This window comes from Caloenas nicobarica, chromosome 7 (assembly GCF_036013445.1).
Source record: "Caloenas nicobarica isolate bCalNic1 chromosome 7, bCalNic1.hap1, whole genome shotgun sequence".
NCBI classification, from domain to species: Eukaryota; Metazoa; Chordata; class Aves; order Columbiformes; family Columbidae; genus Caloenas; species Caloenas nicobarica.
Window position 1 is genome coordinate 23,092,898 of NC_088251.1, and position 22,687 is coordinate 23,115,584.

Sequence of the window (22,687 nt, forward strand, 5' to 3'; positions counted from 1 at the left end):
CAGCTGAAAAATCTAAAGCTGAGGATCTTCTTGAGACAGAAATAGTGTCTCCATGTTTAACAGACCCCGATGGCATCATCTACTGTGAATTTGTTCAAACAGCTTTTGAACGTGTTGGACTCTTGAACTTTGTTCCATATAAACGTTTGGAATTAATAACATCTCTTTATGATGACATAGTTAAAATATATCTCTACTGAAGTTAAAAGCACTTAACATTCAGAACCTCTTATTTTGTCATTTACAGCTATGGACAGCACTTTTTTTTTTTTTTAAATTTCCAACTAAAGACTGAACAGTTTAAGCATGTACTGTGAGAGAGAGTCTTTTACATCTTTGCAAAATGTTTTTTGGACTTCATTATCATGTACATTATCATGGAAGGTGAAAAGTGGAACCAAATCAGGCATTAGGGTTTAAGCCTTCTGAGGGGTAAAGTACATTTTTCAAGCAGTAGCCAAAGCAATGACAACCTGTAGAATAAAGTACAAAATTTCTTCAGTTAGACAGGAACAACTTTATCAAAGCTGCAACATTTCCTATTTCAGACAGCTCTGAAAGCTAATAGTGTAATTTAGTGGCACTCCTACCAAACCTTCACTGATGGCACATTAGCTGAATCACTATGACTCGACTTCAACATTACAATCCTAATTTGAGAGACTTGCCACTTGAAATTTGGAAGTCGTTCCCGTTACAACTTGTACATGGTATCTTTATTTTGGTGGTAGTAGTACAGGAAACACATGAAGGCACACTAGAAGTTGTTTAGAATCTGCAGAGATAAATGTTGGTGCTTTTGCCTAATGACATATAAATAATATACTTTCACATATACCACCATAATATACCACCCTAAAGAAAGTCAATTTTTGTTGAGACAGCAAAATCAGTTTCAGAAGTTTGAAACACAGTGCAATCAAATCTCTTTTGCTAAATGAACACATGATACTTCCTCCTTTAGGCAGGTTGAAAAGAAAAACAGAATCTTCCATCTCCACCTTCATCTCAAGAGTGTCCCAGGACAAGCAGCACCCTGTCTCTACCACAGCCATTCTAGCCTGACCTATTCTTCTAGAAAATGCCCAGCTCTTTCACAATGACTAAAGGAAAGCAGCCTACAAATTATTTTCTGACATAAAATGCCTGCCTCCATAAGAAGGCTTTTCTAATGGCATTTCAATTTGTAGGACATTGGCTTCATTTTCCTCGTTTCTAAAAGCCAGATTTATCCTCGTCCTATCAAAAGATCCTAAATCTTGTCTATAAAGCAGCAAATAAGGGCACCACTACTTACAAAGTGTTGTGTAAACTGTTCTTAGCACTAGAACAGGCTGCCCAGAGAGGTTGTGGAGTCTCCTTCTCTGGAGACATTAAAAATCTGCCTGGACACATTCCTGTGCAATCTGGTATGGGTGAACCTGCTTTAGCAGGTGGGTTGGACTAGATGATCTCCAGAGGTCCTTTCCAACCCCAACCATTCTGTGATTCTGTAAACGGTGACTCATGAGAAATGTGAACCACTACTCTGTCAGACTTGCACTTGCTGGCTTGGCTATATGATCCTTTGGCCTGTAGGCCACTGCTTCCCTGCGTGCCTGGCTGACATGCAGCTACCGCTGCTTATGGAAATCAGAAGCCTCAAAAATCTGCAACAGCTAAATACAAGTGAATCTACCAGCTAGTAGTTAAAATCTGTCGATTCTCTACTTTTTTAGGGCTTTTTTAAAAGGTCCTCCCTCTGTTGAACATATATTAAAGGCTCTTATTAAGCCTTCAAATAAAGGTTTTTCACAATGTGGGGTCTAAATATTGGTGAATTTAGTTCTGTTCGGAGAGTCTGATCTGGCAGAATTTCAACCAGACTCAGTACAGTCAGCCCCACCAATCTTCTCACAAGCATTCTTGTGAGTCTTCCTCAGAAATCTGCAAACCTAACAAATTGGTATTGGTAGAGTTTGGATACACATTTGGATTTGGAGTAAGTGCACTATGACATACTGAAAAATGGAATGGAAAAAAATAGCTGCACTTCTGTTGTTCAGGGCCTAGGCAGTTAAAATTCAACAATGCTTCTTTCTGCTGTCACAGCATTTGTACTTCATTCCTTTATTCTGACTAAAGCACTACAGCAGTTACCTTTCTGAACAAATTCCAAGCAGCTCATGTACTTCCAACTATTTTGCCCCTTGCTGCACTGAGGATGGCTTCCCAGGCTACTATGACTGCTTCTCTTCTCCCATATTTGGAAGTTGGCCTGCAGCACAGAGATCCCTTGTGGGTTTCTGTTTAAATTCCAGAGTCACTGTTGCACATTACCATTTCCTTCAGCTGATGTAAATCAAATACATTATGAGTGAAAAATGTGAGCATAGGCTTGGCTAACTGCTTTGCAAGGGAAACTGTAACGAATGCAGAAAGTTTGGTTCAGGAGAAAATGTTTCAAAAGCACATCATTCCTTTGGGCTATTGACCCTCATTTGGCAGCAGTCTACAAACACTTTTCCACCATGTACCACATTTGATTGGCAATGCTGATAGAGCATGCAACGGTAAGGAATGACACACACATGCCTGGCATCAGGAGCATTTTTCTTTACACAGAACCCAAAACCTAAATGGGAATTTCATTTCACCCCTGAAATTTTGGGGCATCTGCAGCAAACTTAATAGCTCTTAATTTTTGCTTCTCATCTTCCAGCAGCTCCAAGACGGCAGAACCCAAGTATCTCCTAGTTTCAGAAAAATGTTAACATTTTTATTAAACAAGTGTTATTTTTTGTCAGTGGACTGAATACATGGAATCATGACGTTAAAATATTTCAATAGAACTAATAGTTTACGGCCAGGCTCCTTCACAGAATCACAGAATCACAGAATGTTAGGGATTGGAAGGGACCTCAAAAGATCATCTAGTCCAATCCCCCTGCCAGAGCAGGAAAACTTAGGTGAGGTTACACAGGAAGGCGTCCAGGCGGGTTTTGAATGTCTCCAGAGAAGGAGAATCCACAACCCCCCTGGGCAGCCTGTTCCAGTGTTCCGTCACCCTCACTGAGAAGAAGTTTCTTCTCACATTTAAGTGGAACCTCTTGTGTTCCAGCTTGGACCCATTACCCCTTGTCTTACTGTTGGTTGTCACCGAGAAGAGCCTAGCTCCATCCTCGTGACACCCACCCTTTATATATTTATAAACATTAATGAGGTCACCCCTCAGTCTCCTCTTCTCCAAGCTAAAGAGACCCAGCTCCCTCAGCCTTTCCTCATAAGGGAGATGCTCCACTCCCTTAATCATCTTTGTGGCCCTGCGCTGGACTCTCTCCAGCAGTTCCCTGTCCTTCTTGAACTGAGGGGCCCAGAACTGGACACAATATTCCAGATGAGGTCTCACCAGGGCAGAGTAGAGGGGAAGGAGAACCTCTCTGGACCTACTAACCACCCCCCTTCTAATACACCCCAGGATGCCATTGGCCTTCTTGGCCACAAGGGCACAGTGCTGGCTCATGGTCATCCTGCTGTCCACCAGGACCCCCAGGTCTCTTTCCCCTACACTGCTCTCTAATAGGTCATTCCCCAACCTGTACTGGAACCTGGGGTTGTTCCTGCCCAGATGTAAGACTCTACATTTCCCCTTGTTATATTTCATTAAATTTTTCCCCGCCCAACTCTCTAGCCTGTCCAGGTCTCGCTGGATGGCAGCACAGCCCTTTGGCGTGTCAGCCACTCCTCCCAGCTTGGTGTCATCAGCAAACTTGCTGATAGTACACTCCTTTATGACCAGGTTTATGAACCTCTCATCCCTATCTCTGAACACTCACATGGGTAATCTCACCTGTGTAATGAGGCAAACATCCATCCCGCTAACACTCGATCCCTTCAGGAAAGTAAAGCAAAAAAAAAAAAAAAAGGATCTTCTCTATGTGTAAAAGATTCACAATTTAATTCTTAATAGCTATGAATCTAGCTATAGAGGAGACTAAGATTATCATGTTTTCAGTACACTTTAAAAAAACGTAAAACGAACCTTACAAACATAATATGTCATGAGGACAGTTTTTTCAAGCCCAGAAGTGGAACAATGTAATTCTTCCCTTTGCAGCAGGATAAAACTCTCACTATAGTTCTCATGATCTTTAAATCTATGAGTGGCACAGCGTTGAATACACACTGTCCCTTCCGTGACACCACTGCATTTTTATGAGGAACAGAGAACAAAATGTATATATTCACAGAAAAATCTTACAATGAGTCTTACTGAATTTTCTGCAAGTACAAGGTCCAATTATGTGAAAATAACTGTAGGTTCAGGATCTCAGGGCAGGAAAAAGGAAGTATTTTTCTATGAGGTTAATTTTCTTTCTCTATTGTAATTACTTGAAGCTCCTCTGAGGTCTGGGACACTAGAAGAGTTTTAATCGAGTTAATGAATATGGCACAGATAAGAAACCCAAAAATATGTCACTATGATTTAATCTGTGGATTTTTATCTTCAATGTATATGGAAAGAATTTATATATATATAAAAAAATATGGTGCTATCTAGCAATTTTATTAAAGTATTGCCTAATTTGGTCATTTAGTGCTTGCTGATGGCACTAAACTCCCATACCTACTAATACAAAGCTAGAAACCTTTAGTATGCATGCTAAATAAGGTAATTATTTAAGCCCTAAAGAATCTATGAAAGAGTTAAGATCTTCATTATTAGCCAGTAAAAAACCAATTACACACATGCACATATTCAAATAATTCATTATTACTAAATATAGTATTATTTAATTTTAGCCAGAAGCTATTTCAGAAGTCTTGGCCAGTCCAGAGGCTTTGGTTTTGTGGTGAACTGGAATGTACACAAAATTGCAGAAACCCCTCAGCCTGTTCATTCTGCAGTGGGGATATAAATAATTTATGAGACTCCGAACCAGCAAAACACTTAAATTTTCAGACTAATCTTACACTTACCAACACACACATGCTTTATTGCTTTAGTAAGGCAAATCCAGCATGAGGAACTATGAGGAAAGGAGTTGATACATACAAGCACCCAGTATTATGGAGTGTGGGGGGTGGAAAGCCTGCAGAGATGAAACAGGCACTGATAAACATGTACACAAACAATGCAAGTATTGCATAGTGGATCTTAGAGGCTGATTTCGATACAGGGGTCCTTGAAATGGAATTGAACATAATTACACACAAAAAAACCTTAAGAACTGACTGAAAATCAAGATGTGTTCTTGCAAGGCAGATAAAAAATTTCAGAACTTACTGTAGGCATCTCAACAGAGGTATCTGTCCATTTCAGTGCCAAACCAGGGAAGCTTAAACTGATCAACAAGAGTGATTTAAACTAACCTTTCCCATTTTAAGGAAATGCACAAAGAGCATACAGGAAGTCAGTTACCATATCTCAGCCGGTAGATGCAGTAGCTCTGTAAACTGCTTGATCACAACAGTCTTAACGCTCCCCAAAAGCATGTTCCTACAAAAGAATCGTGGTGCAGCAAAGGCCATTTAAAGCTGAATGCCAGCATCCACATGAATTTTCACAGTCTTAACTTAAACTCCTTCAACATCCTCAGTTCCTTTGCCTCAATTTCCGTGTGTCCATGTGTAGACATGACCATAAATATTAACCAGAATCATCAGTGGTAAAATAAATATTTAGACTGTTAAAATGGCCACCTACTATGAATAAAGCACTTAGATAGTTTACCAGTCATTTATATTGACAAACTCTCAGCCAGCATACATATACTCAGAACACAAGTACACATCTCTTATTGCCTAAAAATGTTATTTAAAAGAACACTGCTGTAACAAATGGGATACTTGGTGGGATATATAAGAATAGTTTTATCAATTCTTTTTTCTTTTGGTGGTACTCATCTATACAATCACAGAGTCAAGCTCCTGAAAACTACTTGTTGCTTTTTGAAAAACCAAACTCTATTGTAGGTTCACAGTAATGTTGTCAGAAAACTAGAAAGACTTTTTGTTTGCATTTACTGTGAGTAACCTGTCTAATTTTAACGACATCTACACTATCATACATGCTTTACATACACATGAAAATGTATTCTCATGTGGAATCTTTCAGAAGAAAAGTAGGAAAATCTGTTTTTTAAACCTCATTCCTAGTTAGCAATTTCTAGAATAAGCATTAATATATATACACACACACGTTTAATAAGCTCATTTTTAGTTTCTACATGTTTTAGGTTGTTAAAAATGTTCCTTGAATTGTCTTGCTACAATTGTTGTGATATTCCACAATAAACACTTAAGAATGCAGTGCAGCTAATTGGGTTCAGAGCAGTTGGCACAGTAAGAAGATGAAAAAAAAATTAATCCATTTGCACTCTTGGCTTCCCAGTAGGTGCTACAAAGCTATGTAGAACTTCTAGCAAGAAACTCCTTGAAGCAGACAGTGAATTGGCAGCAGCACTCTCTGCAGATCTAAGCCCCACTATGTTTTATCACTGCACCCACAGAAGGACAGCTAGGAACCCAGGAGTGTAGTGTGATGAAAAGAAGTTCGTATTCAGGATGTGGATGACAATTGTGATTCAATTTTTCCAGTCCTAACAGGCTGCTCCCATCTAGCTCAGATGGTGACTGATGACGAGTCAGTGTAGAAAAATCCTGAAGTGTTGGTCTCGTTATAGTTTCTAGAACACAGCCAGCCAAGACCCAAAACTAAACAGAACCTAACCTAGTCTCATGGCAGAAGTCATCATTACAATGGCAAGGCACACGGACAGACTATTATAGTGAAGTTACACTGTCATATCTCCTTAGTAACCTGCTCTTTCATTCTCCTAGGCTGTTGTCTCTTAAGTGTGAAATGTATTCTTTCTGCACCAGTCACCTACACACTAGAGCTATCAATATAGTAATATCATTCTACAAGAAACTTATGACAAACTTAAAATTAGCATTTAAGGCAGACATAACACAAAAAGGAAAGAGTGTCCTCTTTTTGTTTTATAACAGATTCCTTTAATCATCCAGTGCTTACTCCTTAGACTACCCAAAGTTAATGGCTCGATAATAGGGAAGTGCAGAATACATTGACCTTACAGCCTATGTTCACTGATCAACAGTAGCCCCCAGTCTTCCAGAAGCTGATAAAAAGAGACTCAAATCCTTAAATTTTGACATATGCTTAAACCTACATAGGGTCAAGACAGTAATCCAACCCAGTTTATGCAATATATTAATATGGCATTTCTGCAAACTTTCTCAGGCAGCTAATCAGGTGTTACTCAGAAAAGTTAGAAGTTGGTACAATCAAGGAACAACATGAGGTAATTCCAGGGAAAAGTGATTAATCACAGCCAAGTGCCTATAAAGCCTAATCTTTCTCTGCTGTGGTACCCAATACTGAAAAGAAGTACTCTAAAATGAAGGTCAGTGCTTAGAGCTATTAGGAACCAGACATGTGCACTTCAACGAAGTATTAGTACTAGCTAAACACCTTGTAATTACAGACAACTGCAAGTTGGTGAAGCTCTTTGAAAATAGTTCTGTTCCACTGCTCTCACCACTTGCAGCTGCAGTGCCATGTACCCTGACCACCAGACACAGACCTCTCTGAAAGATACTGTGGAAGAGGCTGCACTGCAGCTACATTGCTTGTAAGCACACAGTGTTCTCCCTTTTTCTCCTAAAGCCTACTCCTTCTGTATTCATACATCTCGCTTACTTCAGTGGAAAAGAGGATTTGCTTCATTAAAAGACTTCATTATGTGTCAGAAAAGGATAACTTGTTATTTGATCATCGGGGACTGAGAGACATTAAAGCCCTAAAGTCAGTGGGGAGTTCTGTAAGCAGAAGAGTCTGCTGACATTAAGTTCTTTGCAGAACTGAGTTTAACTGGACTCACCTGAGTTCTTATGAAATAGTAAAAGACATGGAAAGAGTGTCTTAAAAGGAAATCCTTTCATTCTAACCCCTTCAACTTACTTGAGATGCTAGTCATCACTGTAGTGCTAATAACAGATGCTGCTTCTTAACAATACTAAGATTTTGAGTGTGTGGAAAGGAAAGGAGGTTCAGTATCTCTTTAATTCTCAGTGGGGGAATCCGCCCTTCCATGTGTAATACCATACTGGAAGAGGACAAAAGAATTCATACATTTCTACCTTGGGCTCAATATATGGAAAATATTGTGATCAAATCTATCATTACTTTCTAACCATCTGTTAGGACCTGGAGAGTTAATGAAACTGTATAAACTAGAGCAGCAATCTTACAGTAGCAGCACAATTAATGTACAGTTACAGACTGAATAGTGCAAAGGGCAAAAGAATTTTTTTTTAAATTTTTTTTTTTTTTTTAAAAAAGATTTTTTTTAAAAAAGTACCTGCTGGAAAGCTGTTATTCATATGACATCAGTGCGACAGATCTGAATACTGCAAAGGAAAGAGAAAACACTGTAAAGGTGGTACTTAAAAACAAACAACAGTGCTACGTGTATTGCTGTTACTTGCATAGAATTTTGCCAGATGAGGCCTCAAAAATTAGGTAGCCACAGCAATAGCAGGCAGAGAATTTCAGTGATGGGCCTGCAGTAGTCATGTAGTACAGAAAACAAAAATTCATTTTTGTGTGGGCAAAAAATATACCAATATAACCCCAAAAGTGGAACAAACTCTTAATATCAACACACCCTCAAATAAAAACACACATATTTTGGCCCTGTAGATGAGTAAAGTTTCAGAAAGCTACCAAAAATGTCCATCTGTTCTTATTTTATTTTGCCTGTAGTAACTATATCTGTTAGAGCCAAGATAGCCTTTTATAACGATCAGATAACTTTTTTTTAAAACATATGCATGTACATGAATATTTTAGCCAGAACTTGGTATCAAGATCCCAGACTTAAAGCAATTACTTCTAATCAGAGAACTTAGCTTATGTGCAAGTCCCACAAATTACTAAATACATGGTTTATTAAGTTTGCACACTTACACAAAACAGAATTTTGCAGATCATTAGTTCATAGCATGGACTAATTACTTTTTGTAATTCCCAGCTGCTGCACATTACTATCGAGAAGGATTTTTATGTGTGCTCATTATTACTGATCCGTAGTATGCTAAAGAGGCACTGCTGGGAATGTATATACTAGAAACTCTAAGTACAATGCTATATAGCCAATAGCTACCAACATAAAATACAGTGCACAGTTCAAGTGACTTAATACACTCATTGCTGCTGAGAGGCTGATATTTTAAGTATGTTTTGAATGCCAATAACATGAATTGGTTATCTGTTATCCAGCCTACAGGTATGCCTCTTTCCAAACAAAACTGGATTATGCAACATGTAAATTTGTTGTCTGACTTCTACCATTGCAGATTCTACCATTGCAATACACACATGTAAATGCAAATTGAAGCATACTAAAATAAAAGAGAACAATTAAAAAAAAAAATCAGAGCTAAAGGTGTTGCTGAGATTTCTAACCCTGCAAGAAACCTGTTTTTCTTAGTTCTTTAGGCCTACAACTTGTAACGATCCCTGTAGCTCCACCAATGACAATTCTAGTACTAAAAGTTATGAAAACAGATCCTTATGCACGTCAGAAGCCTTATCGATTTAATTGCTCTTCCTATATGCCCCTGTGTTTGCTGGTAGGACCGTCTGTGTTCAAACACTGCACAGAAAGCATAACGTTTGCTCTGAGACATTTAGGAGTGAAAGCTAGTCTGACAGGAACATTGATTTAGAGCTTAAAATAGCATCAGAACAAAAACACCTAAAAGCCAGTAATAATTTTCCAACTCTAATTCTGTGCTCACGTTATCAAGGAAAGGAAGAAGTACAGAGCGCAACCCTGTAACCTCTTACATATTTTATTTTATCACCATGAGTACTCCCAGTGTCATAAGAGACACTGCACAGACCACACAGAGAGCAGGCAACGTACCCTCTGTATGAGCTCACACCCTTAGTTTGTTATTTTAAGACTCTATTTCTTCCCCCAAGACCACGTCGCTCACCTAAATGTATTTAAATGAGCTCCCGCGACTGTGCCGCTGTTATCACCGGGGGCTATAACGGTAAAAACCGTAAGCGGCGCTTCACGCCCCGCTTGGCGCTCCCGCCCCGCAGGGCCGCCGCCTGGTACTGACCCCCGGCCGGGGGCCGATTAACGGCTCTCCCGACCGAGCGCTGCCGGGGCGGCGGCCGCTGTCCCCGCCGCGTCCCCTCAACCTCAAAGAGGCGGCGGGCGAGGCACAGGGCAGCGGGGACACCCTTCCCGCCTCGGGCGGCCTCCGCCGCTTCTCCTCACGGGGCGGAAGCGGTCGGGGCCGCGCCCGGGCGGGCCGGCTGCAGGCGCGCGGCCGGGAGCTGTGGGGAGAGCGCGCGGAGGGACGGGTCGCACTCGCGGCGCGAGGAGCGCTCCCCGCGGGAAAACTCCCGGAACGGCGGCCGGGGACAGCGGGCGAGGGGCGCCGCCTCCCCCCAGCCAAGCAACCTCGCCTCAGCCCGACGGGCCAAACTTCTGGCGTGGGCGGAACGCAGGGATCCCATCAACCTCCTCATCCCCACCGCCCCGGCTGTAGTCGTCTCCTTATATGGACACCAGAATGTCTGACGTCATCCCAACGCTGGGAAACCGGCGCCCGCGCATCCAAGCTTGGTTGGGATGGTGGCTGACGCGGGGGGGTCGGAGGGGGAGGGAGGGAGGTGCTGGAATGTTGACGGACGCGGCATTGCACCACTGGGAGCGGCGGTTCCTGCTCGGCCATTGGGCGAGGGCGGCCCAGGGGGCGGGAAGTCGTGGGAAGGGTAGGTTGTGGCAGTTGAAAAGCCGACGCCTGGCTGAGGAGCCGTGCCAGTGCGGGGTGGGTGCTGCCAGGGGGAAGAAGGACGGTGGCGAGTTCGAGTCCCGCCTCCGCCAGCCTGAACCGGGAGCTGCTTCTCTGGGCTGCTGCAATCCGCTGAGGGGAGATCTCAGTGGTTGGTTGTGTTCCTCTCCGTCCTCATTTATCTCCGTGCGCGGAGGCCGCGACTTTCTCTGTGGGGCGCCAGCCCGCAGAGACAGAGTTTGCTAAGAGTTTGTGCGGACTTCGGGCCCCGGCCTCCCGCCCTGCCGCCGCCATGCCCGTCTTCCACACGCGAACCATCGAGAGCATCTTGGAGCCGGTGGCCCAGCAGATCTCCCACCTGGTCATCATGCACGAGGAGGGGGAGGTGGACGGCAAGGCTATTCCGGACCTCACCGCCCCCGTGTCGGCCGTGCAGGCCGCTGTCAGCAACCTGGTGCGGGTGAGTAGCGGCGGCCGGGCCGCCTCCCCCGCTGCGCCTCGCGGCCACAACTTCGGCCGCCCCGGCCAACTTCGGGCTCCGGGCTGTCGCGCGCCGGTGCGCGGGCCCCCTCAGCCCCGCCGGCCGTTGGGCGCCCCGTAACGGCCGGACCCCCGGTGCCGCCCGCGGGGCCGGGAACGGGTGAAGCCCAGAGGCTTTCTGGACCTCTGCGGCGCCTCTCTGCGAGCCGCCTTCGGCACTTCCCGCCCCGGCTGGCGAAGGAGCTCGGCGAGCCCTGCTGCGGGGGGATGAGTTAGCTGAACAGCGCGTTGTTCACCATCGTAACGGCTGGAGAAGTCTCCCTCTACCCACCTGAGGAGCAGCATCACGCCAAAGTGCAGAGAAGTGCTGTAATTATTGCTGGAGTGCACCCTGAAACGTCTCACAGATGTCTCTGATATGCTGTGTGGTTTTTTGCTGTCTTGGAAACTCCTATTTTAAGGGTGTGCACTATAAAAAGCAAAACACTTACTTAGTGTGATCCTATCCTAAAAAAAAAAACCCTAAACCTCCCAGGCATTTGATAGTGGTTTTTGTACTGGCGAAGGCTGTCAGTTGGTTATCAGCACAGGAGTTGAGGAAGGACAGAGCTGTGGTTTCTTGGCAGAGTTTGGCATTGTAGTTGGTTCTGTCTGTTAAGATAGCTTCGAGTGTGAGTTACTGTTTGCTTGTGGGAAGGTAAAGGTGACTGAAAATCGGCTTGAATCCCTCGACTTCTTGAAAGCAGCTATACATAGCATGTCTCTTCAAAATCTGGGTATTTGCAATATGGATGTTTCAGTGTGAGAAGTGCGAATGACTGATACATTTGAAATGATGTAGTTCTGTTAGTACTTTTATAACCGACTGTATCAAAAGAATAGCAAGCTGTTGCAAGGCAGATATGTTTGATGTAGAAAGTGCTGCAATGTTGCATACTCCTCCTCTATTTCTTTAAGAATTACCTGGCAATACTTAACCTTCTACTTCTGTTAAGTTCATTTACAGATGCTCTGAGTTCATTTTTCAACATCAGATGTTACTTGCTCACTTGGAATCCTAGGAAATTCTTAATTCCTTTGTAGCAAGTAATATCCCTTGCCTGCAAACTTTACCTTAAAATGAAATAGCTACATACACGTAAAACATTGTGTTACTGTTAACTGATGTGTTAATGCTCTGAAATCATGAGGCTTGTGGGTATAAGAACATGTCAAGATGACTAATGTATGTGATGTGTTCATCAGATTTCAGCCTGTAGTACTTGCTACTGTTAGAATAACTTGCCACTTTGAGGTTTTGCAGTTTACTACAGTGTAACTATAACTCTTTGTCCCCATGACTCTATGAATTTTGCAGTATGTACTGCCTGGAATACTTGTGCTTCTTGCTGATTTTAGCTGAAACTCTTGTTTTTATGAAGAACAATTGGTCTGCAGCAATGAACTGATGTAATAGGTATATTGGCTGTAAGGGTGTGAAGCCTGAGTGTATGAAATACTTTTCCTTGAAAGGAAGACTTTAGAATAACACTTTGCCTCTGTGAGCTTAGCCTGTATCACTCAACTGTGTGACTATTTCCCACCCACCCCTCCCTTCCTCTCAAAAGAAACCTAATCTGATAAAGTAGCATTTACCAGAGAAATGCAGAAACAGAATTAGTTTATTTCTGCAGTTTGCCAATGCCAGCTCTTCTTGCATTTTGGACCGTTTTGGAAGGTGCTGGTTTTCTTTTCTTGCCTGCTAGCTAGATGAAAGACTGAATTATTTTTGAGTTAATTCACAAAGAGCAAATAGAAGGGGTGTAATCTGAGGTGGTACTTACAAGGAAGATGTTCTGATCTGGTAGAATACAGTTTTGACTACATTAGGAAAAATACTGAATTAAAGTTCTGTTTCCTATCTGGAGCTATGTTGCTGGTCCATCACTCTGAAGTGTAAAAGTGATTAGTGAAGCTGCAGTTTCACAGGAGCAGGAATATTTGTGCAGACAGGTTATCTAATTATGAGCCTTCTGGTGGCTTCACAGGTGACAAAGATGGAATTGTCAGTATAACCAAGACAGTAATGTAGTCACTAGCTCTTTGTATAGCTTGCTGTCTGCTCAGGGTTCTTCATTAGCATTAGCGTCACAAACTGTACAAAATGGTAAGTACTGACCAGTAGAGAAGTTTTTTTGGTGGTAACTTGTCATATACAGCAGCATTACTTTCCAGTTCCCCAGGTTACAGTAAGAACTCCACAGCTGGAGGGTGCAATATTTAGTTCATGTAACTATTTCATCTGTAAGTAACTACTGGTAGCAGCATTTGAAGTGCTGAGACCCATTCTTGTGCAAGGCCTAGGAGATGTGCTGTGTGAGGAAATGGGCTAGGAAATGAGAGAATGGCTGTGAGGAAGGAACTATATGCAATAACTTAAGTTTATTCTGTTGACATTCCTGAGATGGAGCTAGCACAATACACTACATCCAAGATGGAACAGAGGTTGATAGGTATGACAGTCTTAGATTAAGACTATTAGATGAATTAAACTTGAGTCTTCCTCCTAGGTAACTTGATTACAGTTTTCCTTCAGTTTGCCATTTAGCATACGTTTCTGTATTTTCTATGAGAAATGGATGTGCTGTATTTTAAGGCTTGCCTGAAGGCCCCTTAAGTTTTGTGCATTTTTAATGCAAGGTTTGCACACTGAACACCACCTACTGTAGAGGTGTTCCCTTGTACAAAACCTAATTGTAAAGTAATCCTAGGTAAGAGACAGTCCAAGTCACTGTTGAAGTTAATGAAATAACTAAATATTTACCAGTTAGTCTCCTTCCCATGGTAAACACCAAAGACTTGGTATTCTGCACTTCTGTATTAGTTCCCAATATGTGACAGTTGGATTCTACTGTGTCTTGAGTATTTGGGGGGGATAGCTTTTGCAGAACAATACTCAAATTATTTGAATTAGTTTGACATTTCTGAACTGTGATGTAAGGTCCATGTTGCACATGCAGAAATTTTGCATGTAGATGTGTCAGAAGCTTTTTGCACAAAAATAACCTTTGACTGGAGCCAAGAATTTGAGGGAGAGGCTTCAGATTAATATCACAAGATTAATCATGTACTAAATCAGTCATTTTTAAAGATCTTTGTTTTTATTGGCTGATATTTGGAGTGACTTTGTGCCTCTTCTGGGAGAGTTGGGGTTTGGTTTGGTATTTCTCGTGACACTATAAGAAAACAGAATTGGTTGAGGGTGAAAAAATAGGCAGGCGCAACAGGCAGGGAATAATTTGGAGGTTGCAGTGTAGAAATGTATAGCTTCAGAACATAAGCTGGGTAATTTACAGGTGTCTTCCCCTTCCCAATATAGTTGAAATTTGGGTTGATGAAGCAAGTCTTTGAGAGGACTGGGAGGGGGAGAACCAAGCAGTGGTTTTAAAAATGTGTTAGCAAACATGTGGTGTTAATCCTTGTTACTGGAAAGGATGCTTGAAATAATTAACTGGTTGTTGCAAATGCTAGGGTATGTTTCTTGTTCCAAAATAAAAGCCAAATGACACTTTTTGCCAATTTTGTTTCCAAAGAAGAATAGGCCAGTCCTAGTCCATCCTTGCCTTAAGTACTGCTTAATTTTGGTAGTGGCTTCACATATAGCTGAGACTAGTGTTTTATCCCTGCTTCTCTGTTGTACAGCTTGTATGTGGTATTCCTAAGCTCTCGTTTGTGACTGCATTGTTTTACTAGTCTTACTGGCTTTGTATTTTTCACCTCAAATATGAAGATGAAGTAATATCAATCTTTTGCTGTTTCTCACTCTGAAAAGCAAATCAGACTAGCAAACTAGACTTTGAAAAACATTGCAATGTAATGTATGGTGTGGTTTGTGGTTTTTTGTTTTGTTTTGTGGGTTTTTTTGTTTGTTTTGGGGTTTTTTTGGGGTTTTTTTTCCTTCCTCCTCGAGTGACACAAATTCTATTCTGCCACTTGCTCAGTCAAATTCTGAGAAGGAATTCTTGGTACAGAACTTGCCTCTGCAGCCATGGTTCTTAATTCCTGTAAAATAACCTATGTGGCATTTATCTTTAAGCATAGCAATAGGAGCTCTTATTAGGGAGTATTGTTATTATCTAAGTCAAACAGTACAGTATTGTCTTTATAATTACATAACTGGTGTAAGTGCATCCACTAATTGTAATGTTTAATTGTATAATTTCTTCCTTAATTTTTATGACATCAGGCAAGAGAGAATTAACCCTAAATAATGTCTTGTAATTGCAGTCTAAAGTAACAACTTGTGTTTATGCATGGAAATGCACCACAGATGAGTGGTTATTGTAGCTAGCTGCATTTCAGAAGATACCTTGTGGATAGACAATGACTTGTTGCATGGAGAAATGAAATCATAAAATAAAGGCTGGATCATCTTTTCAGTTACAAGTATTTCACCATTAAATATCTCCTTAAAACATGAGCCTAACAGTTCAAAACTGCAGTGGAAGTGGGGGAACTCTGTGCGCATAACATTTGGAAGTAGGTCTAGTTTGTCCCTGTAGTAATTTCAGGCCCTAGTGCTTTTGTAAGAATATAAAAGACTGGATAGAGAATCAGTAGAGAGAGCAAACCTACCTTTTGTGTACTTTGCCTATTCAAGTCTCCTGAGGTATGACTTGTACTTGCCCCTGTCCTGACACTAGAACCGAAGTTTTCTGTGAAAATGTACTGAACCAATCTCTTATTCTGAAGTAAATAATGTTCTGATGCTTCAGAATAATTATTTAATTATGAATAATGATCAATGGATAACAATACTGGCTAATGAAAGCAGTAAGAAGGAAAAAAAACCAAACCAAAACAACAAAAAACTTCCCAAGGTGTTCCATGATTACTGAAACTGTCAGATGATATTGGCTCTTAAATGATAATGATGGTCTTGAACTCTTTTTCTCAGTGAAAGAACGTGTGTCAGAACAGTGTCCCAGTACCCTTATTTCATGGGTAGGGTAGAAACTGGTGATCAATGTCAGGATTCTCCAGTGGAGCAGAGAACAGAAACAAGCTGTTCCTGTAGAAAATTTTTGTGTCTTGCTGCTATTGGCTTAGAATCCTTGTGAAGAGAACTTTTGTAATAAAACTGCATTTTATTTTCCATCAGTAGTTACACCCACAGAATTGTGGATGTAACCTGATCTTCTTTGAGGATAAGTTTTCCTTGTGCCAGAATTTCAGTGTATCTTGGAGACCAGGGATTGCCAAAGGCAGATCTTCTCAGCAAAGACTGCGGTAAGGAAGGTATTGAGGACCTCAGCATCTTCTGTGTTGTCACCTCCTATTCAGCAGTGGGCCCAAGTTTAGTCTCTTTAGTGGGCCAGGTTAGTCTCTGTTTTGCTGCTTTTGTACTGGCACAAGCACTTTTTATTGTCCTTCATGTCCTTTACCAGATTCTGCTCTAGATAGGCTTAGGGATGGACCTCATCCCTGCATGCTCAGGTAGCATCTCTGTATTGCCTCTGAGTCACCTGTCCGTGCATCTACCTATTGTGTGCCTACTTTTCATGTCAGCTTTGTCAGGAGCATTCTGTTCATTCATGCAGGCCTCCTGCCACCTTTGCTTGACTTCCCGCTCATCAGGGTGAACCATCCTCAGTGAGGTGATCCTTGAAAATCAACAAGCTCTCTAGAACCTCTCTTCTTTCTAAGACTGTATACCATGGGATTTCTCCAAGCAGGTCCCTGAAGAGGGCAAAGTTTGTTGTCCTGAAGTCCAGGGTCTGATCTGTCTTGTTTCTTCCTTTCAGGGAAAGCAGCTAAGGTTGCACCTGACCTTTGGATTCCAAACCAGTTCTTCCTTGTTTTTAACAGCAGAGTGCCTCTTCTCTTTGAGTCCTTGATCCGTATCTGTCTAGTAATGAAAAATGGTGTTTAAAGTTTACAGTATGTGATAGGAAAAATACAGCATTTCTCATTGCAGTGAAGGTAAGCAACTTTCATATTAAACTGATTTGCTATGATGGCCTAAGAAGGTTTGACTTGAGCAACTATCATGCTTGACCTTTGTCCTCAGGTAAATATGGTGCATAAATGAAATGACGAATAACAGAACTGAGTAAAAATACTGCTTTGGCTAGTTTCACAAGGTTTATGCTTGGATATCTTTGTGTATGCAGCTTAAAATGTCTGGGTATGCTGCAGCTGTTGTGGTCTCTACAAAACTAGAGCTGTGACCATTTTCAATCACTTGGTTAGGATACAGTAAACTTTGTCTGGCAATTTCAGAGTTGTCTAAATTCTTTAACTGTTCTGAAAAGGTACAGTTTATTTCAAGGTGATCTCAGTTAAGGCTAGCAGTAGACAAAGACCAAAAGCCTTGTTCTGTAATGAGTGTAAAAGTAAATGCATTTGCAGTTCATAAGAGTATTCAGGAGTACTTAATATTCCTGTGGTGTTTATCCAGCAACACATCTTTTTAAAGTAGGTGATGGACAAGATTGCATTTTGTCTTTTCTATTTAATGGACACACTGATGGCAGTACCCAGAGTATGTGTTCATCTTAGGTTTGTGGTAACAGTAAAGTATGATGGTATTAAACTTGAACTGCTTTTTAGTAGCTGAGTGTTTGCATGAACTACAGAGACAAGACTGTCCCTTCCTAAATGCTGAAGAGTGCACAAGAAAAGAGCTGTAGAAATTAATTTCTTTAACAGGTATAGTCACCGAAGTGCCCAAACAGCAGTATGAGAGATGGTGGTTGTTTCTGTAACCCCTGAATTGATGAGAAGCACTCTGGCCTGTACTGGATAAGACACAAGTGTCACCTTAGCTAAGTCACTGTGTGATGGCAAACAGTTAATGACTGTTCTCTTCTTTTTTGTGTGTGAGTGTTTTTGTGTGTGTGTGTGGTTTTTTGTTGTGTGTTTTTTTTTTTTTTAATTCTCATAAAATAGTTGCTATATAACATAAGGAGCAGGTGTATCAAAATGGGAAGCTTATTAAAGGCTGAACTAGGAAAGTCCATGTCAACTTCCTTGCCCATTCTAGTCTTTCAGTCATTTTCTAGGTATCAGTTCTTCAGCCACAGCAGTCTGAAGATTCCTCCTGTCAAGCAGGGAAGCTATTAAAAGCCATCATCTGGAACTTCAGTTATTCTAGCTGAGTTGCTTCCTCTGCTGTCTTCAAACCTTTACCTGAGCTTGGAAGAGGTTGCATATTACAACTGTTTTTGAGGACAGAAGCATTAATAAAACTTTCTTATGCAGGACACTTGTTTTGTTTACCTGCACAAATGCTTCATTGGGAGGAGCCGAAACAGACTTCAACTAGACTGATAGTCAGTACATGTGACAGCCAGATAACTTGTAAGCTGCGAGAGTTTTTGGGTGGATTTGATTCCTGGTGACCACAAATTCAATTAGGTTTTGAAAAAATTCACTTCTCATAAATGAGTGCATAGACAACAAATGGTTAAACTTTTAATCTCAAAATCAGATATAATAATACATAATTGAATGCAACAATGATAAGATTTAGTTGTATGCAAGATGGCATGTTCAGCCTTCCTATTTAAACTCTGTGGAAACCTTGTCAGTTGCTACTGTATATTGATGTTGTCATCTAAACTTGCTTAGGAGAGGTTTTTAATACTGAAGTGTGTGATGTACTGAATCTTTATCTTAAGGACTATCACTACAAAAAGTGCTACTTCAAGCACCCAGTCAGAAGTTACTGGGAAGGTTACTTTCTTTGGTGTATCTATTTGCTTTTAAAAATCTTACTTTTTGTAACTTTGCTCAAGATTGATCTCAAAAGTTGTTTCCCATTTCAGCCTCTGAATGTGTATAGATGTGTCTGAATATCCTTCAGCTAAGTCTTCAAAAGCTGATTTGGTTACAAAAAGGTCACAAAACCACTCAATACTTGAAAGGAAACTCATTCACAAGTGTGAAACCACTTTTGTTAAATTATTGCATACCTTCTATGAGGTTTTGGGTAAGAGAGCAAGTGAGTAAACTGACTAGTGTTTGTTGGACTACACTAAAAATCACTTTCACAAGCCTTGCTGTCTTTGCAGCTTTTACAGCATAATAGTTGTGCTGATTAACAGAGATAAACAAATGGAGTTTCTCTCGAACTCCGGAGTGGTAGCAGAAAGTTCACTTTTCATTTAGCTTGCCTTGATAGAATGACCAAAAAAAAAAAAAGGATTGTGAAGAGGTTGTAACTGCCAAACTGACTTAACTGTAGCAACTAAAGAAGTGCTGCTTGATTCTTTGTCACACTTACAAAAAGTTCCCTTATTCTCAAGAAAGTCAAGGGGTGGGGATTAAAGAAGAGTGGGAACCTCAGTAAGTTTTAGGTGGGTTTTAGCTTGACTTCAGTCTTTCTCTGGAAACAAAATGGTAATAGCATAGCATTTATTTTACTTAAGTTAATGCTGGACAAAACCTGTGTTCCTTAGCTCTCTGACTGGACTCTGCTGGCACTTGAGCTCAGACCAGCCGAGTGCACCGTACTTTCCATGGAGCAGGAAGGGAAGCAAGGGTCCGTTATATGTGGACTAGATAATATTATGTATTTGTACCATGTCTGGCACAATGGAGCTCTTAAATGCTAACAAATCCCAGTGAAAAAGCTTCTGTTTTAAAGAAGTTGAAATTTCTGATGTCTCTTTATGATTTGGTTTAAAATTTAAAGATTGATTTTATTTTTATTTTAATTTTTTTTAAAGACAAGTTTATGGAGGCTTTACTTCTGTGCAGCTTTGAACTAACAGTGACTCACATTATTCCTTTTGTACGCAGGAGGTGAAGCCAGACTTTGGCCAGCTTTGCCAGTCACAGGAACTTAACAAAATAAGATTGCAACCTTCAAGTTGCTTGCTTACACTGCCTAATTTTCCCCCTTCGTTTCAATTGAGAATAGCAGTAGCTTCCATGTTACAGAGCTAAACTGAGAAAGTCTGTCCATCCCATCAAGCATGTTCAGATGCTACTGTCTACAGAAAAGGGCCAAAAAAGATCTGTCAATACAAGGAAAGGTCCCACAGGCTTCAATATTATGTGAACTAAGCTTTCCAGTAGTGACTTCAAGAGTAAGAATAGTGCTTTCATAATGCTTTAATTGAGTGAACAAAGAAAAGTCGAATGTAATGTACATTAATGTTAGTCCAAAGCACTGTTTTAGAAGTAGGCTGGCTCTGGCACTGTTTTGAGTGGAAATAAGTTTTAGTGGCTGAATGGAGACTGTAAAAGCTAAGACTAAAGATAGTGTGGAAGACATGAATTGTTCTGAGTAAGAATTTTTATCACTGAATTTCCTCTACACACCTAATTTCTCAAAGGAACCACTGACAACTAGGAGTTGGATTATACCACCCTTACTGGTTATGTCATCCTGTAGTAGAAGATTTTGACTACATGAGCAACATCTGTTGCTATAGCATAATTTATTGGCCTTTACCATTTAATGTCTTCAAAGAATGATTTTCCTTTTCAGTGCCAGTCAAGAAATAAATAGCAAATGCTGTTGTAAGTAGTTGTTTTTAAAGCTTTTTTGGATGTGAAAAGTAGTTACTTGACCACATATGTTTAAGTTTTATTAACAACCAATTTTAAAAGCAGAGTAAGTCTTAATCTAATGCAGAACAAATGCCATATCAGACATTTCTTTCTTTGACTTTTTTTTAATATTCTCTATCATTTATTTCTGAGTGACTGCTTTATAATAGTTTGCAAATTCGTTGTGATGACTCTGCACATATGTGGGGGTCTTTTACACGTTGAATTCCTTGCAGAGGTGGTATAAATGATGACAAGCACTGAGGAAAAATCAAGCCAGAAAATAATCACATGATATCACATTTCTGACACACTTAAGTTTTTAATGATTCTGTAAATGATCACTGTCCCTTGGAAAACAGCCCACTATTTCTAGTCCTAATTTTATTTAATGTAACTAGATATTGTAGCTAATTAAAGCATCATATTTAATGTGTGAGCAACGATTTAGACTGTGAAGTTATTGTGCACTTGAATTAACTGTTATTCAAGTAAAATGAGACTCTTATGACAGACAAATTGTCTGATATGCTACAAAAGGTGGATAATCACTATGAAGTACCATTGTTAATACACATCTTGCTAGTGAAGTTTACTGTGGGTGGGCTTATGCCAAAAGGTGGCTACTACAAGGTTCTGTTGCTTCAACCATATATTAGTGAACACATGAAGATATTTTTAATATAGTATTCAAAACTCAGCAAAAAATGTTACTTTATCAAATAAAGCTAATTTTAGATGAGTGTGGATTAAAAAAAGGCAATGAGGGACAGAACTCTGTCTAGTTCCTGCATTTGCAGGTTGACTTAAGTACATAGATTAAAGTAGTATCTCTTATGTATTCCTTCTCTGACTCTGTACATTGTTTAGCACTAAGCTGTCTAGTTTTTGTAACTCATCAAGGTAACTTAAATAGATACTTGTTTGATTGGGCTGCAGATAGATATGACAGCACTTACAACAGATGAGAAAAAGTTCAGTAACTTGGAACAGTGTCATGGGAAGAGGTGGGGGGAGTTATAAGAATTTCAGAATTGATTAGATTGAAGGATGGTCTCATGACAGTGGCTTTTGCAAAATAGTTACATTTAGAACATGTTAAAGCAGTGTCATGTAAATGACAGTGGTGAGTGTTCTTCCATTTATCCACTGGTAAATGCATTGTCCTTATCAGGTGCTAAAAGCAAGTTTTTATTCTGGTTTGTTATGTCTTAAAATAAATGATGATTTGTATTCTTCTTCCCCCTGTTATCAGAGGTCTTCAAAACTGCTTTTTCTTTCTCATACTTATAAATTTTGCCTTCTTGCAGGCAACTGTTACTGACTTGAACTTATAAAATTTGTTACTCTGGAACCACTGATACTCAAGGAGGGAGCTCATAATGGAAGCAGTGCTGACCTTTTTTTCTGTGGAAGAGGGAAAATCAGTGTTGAACAGTCTGGCATTCAGAAGTCAGTACAAGTTTGCATATATCAAATAGAAGACCCTAAAATTCAGTGTCTGGTAGCAAATCTACATTTTCAGTTGTGCTATATTAAAATGCTTCATGTACTTAACAATACCTGCCAAATTAGCAGTGTTTTAAAAAAGTAAAATGACTTCTAAGCAACAACAGATTTTGTAATTAATTAAATATCGAAGTAGAATGAAGGCATTTGTAGTGGACATCTGCCTTGCACCTGATTTAGTCAGACATCTGAGAAACTTTAGAGGAAGAAACTTCTACTGTTCTGCATCTGAAACTTACTCAAGAATTAACAGAGAATACATATCAAGTTGGCTTTTTGTGTGTGTTTTTTTTGTGGTGTTGTGGTTTTTTCAGCTCATTGAATATTTTCTGTGCCA

General features: G+C 40.4%; 1 protein-coding gene and 1 long non-coding RNA gene across 4 annotated transcripts in view; one reads left to right on the forward strand and one right to left on the reverse strand.

The window, feature by feature from the left end:
• The window catches only part of LOC135990689 (uncharacterized), a 117,092-nt gene extending 106,791 nt beyond the window's left edge, over window positions 1–10,301 (reverse strand). The window contains exons 1-2 of the long non-coding RNA XR_010606447.1: window positions 10,009–10,301; window positions 8,367–8,415 (exon numbers count right to left, since the gene is read on the reverse strand). This is a non-coding gene — a long non-coding RNA (uncharacterized LOC135990689). The remainder of the gene's footprint in view (window positions 1–8,366; window positions 8,416–10,008) is intronic.
• Window positions 10,302–10,859: 558 nt separating this feature from the next.
• The window catches only part of VCL (vinculin), a 58,778-nt gene continuing 46,950 nt past the window's right edge, over window positions 10,860–22,687 (forward strand). For all 3 annotated transcript variants that reach the window (XM_065639236.1, XM_065639239.1, XM_065639237.1), the window contains exon 1: window positions 10,860–11,281. In XM_065639236.1, coding sequence (XP_065495308.1) covers window positions 11,114–11,281 — 168 coding nt within the window. In that variant the 5' untranslated portion in view covers window positions 10,860–11,113. The remainder of the gene's footprint in view (window positions 11,282–22,687) is intronic.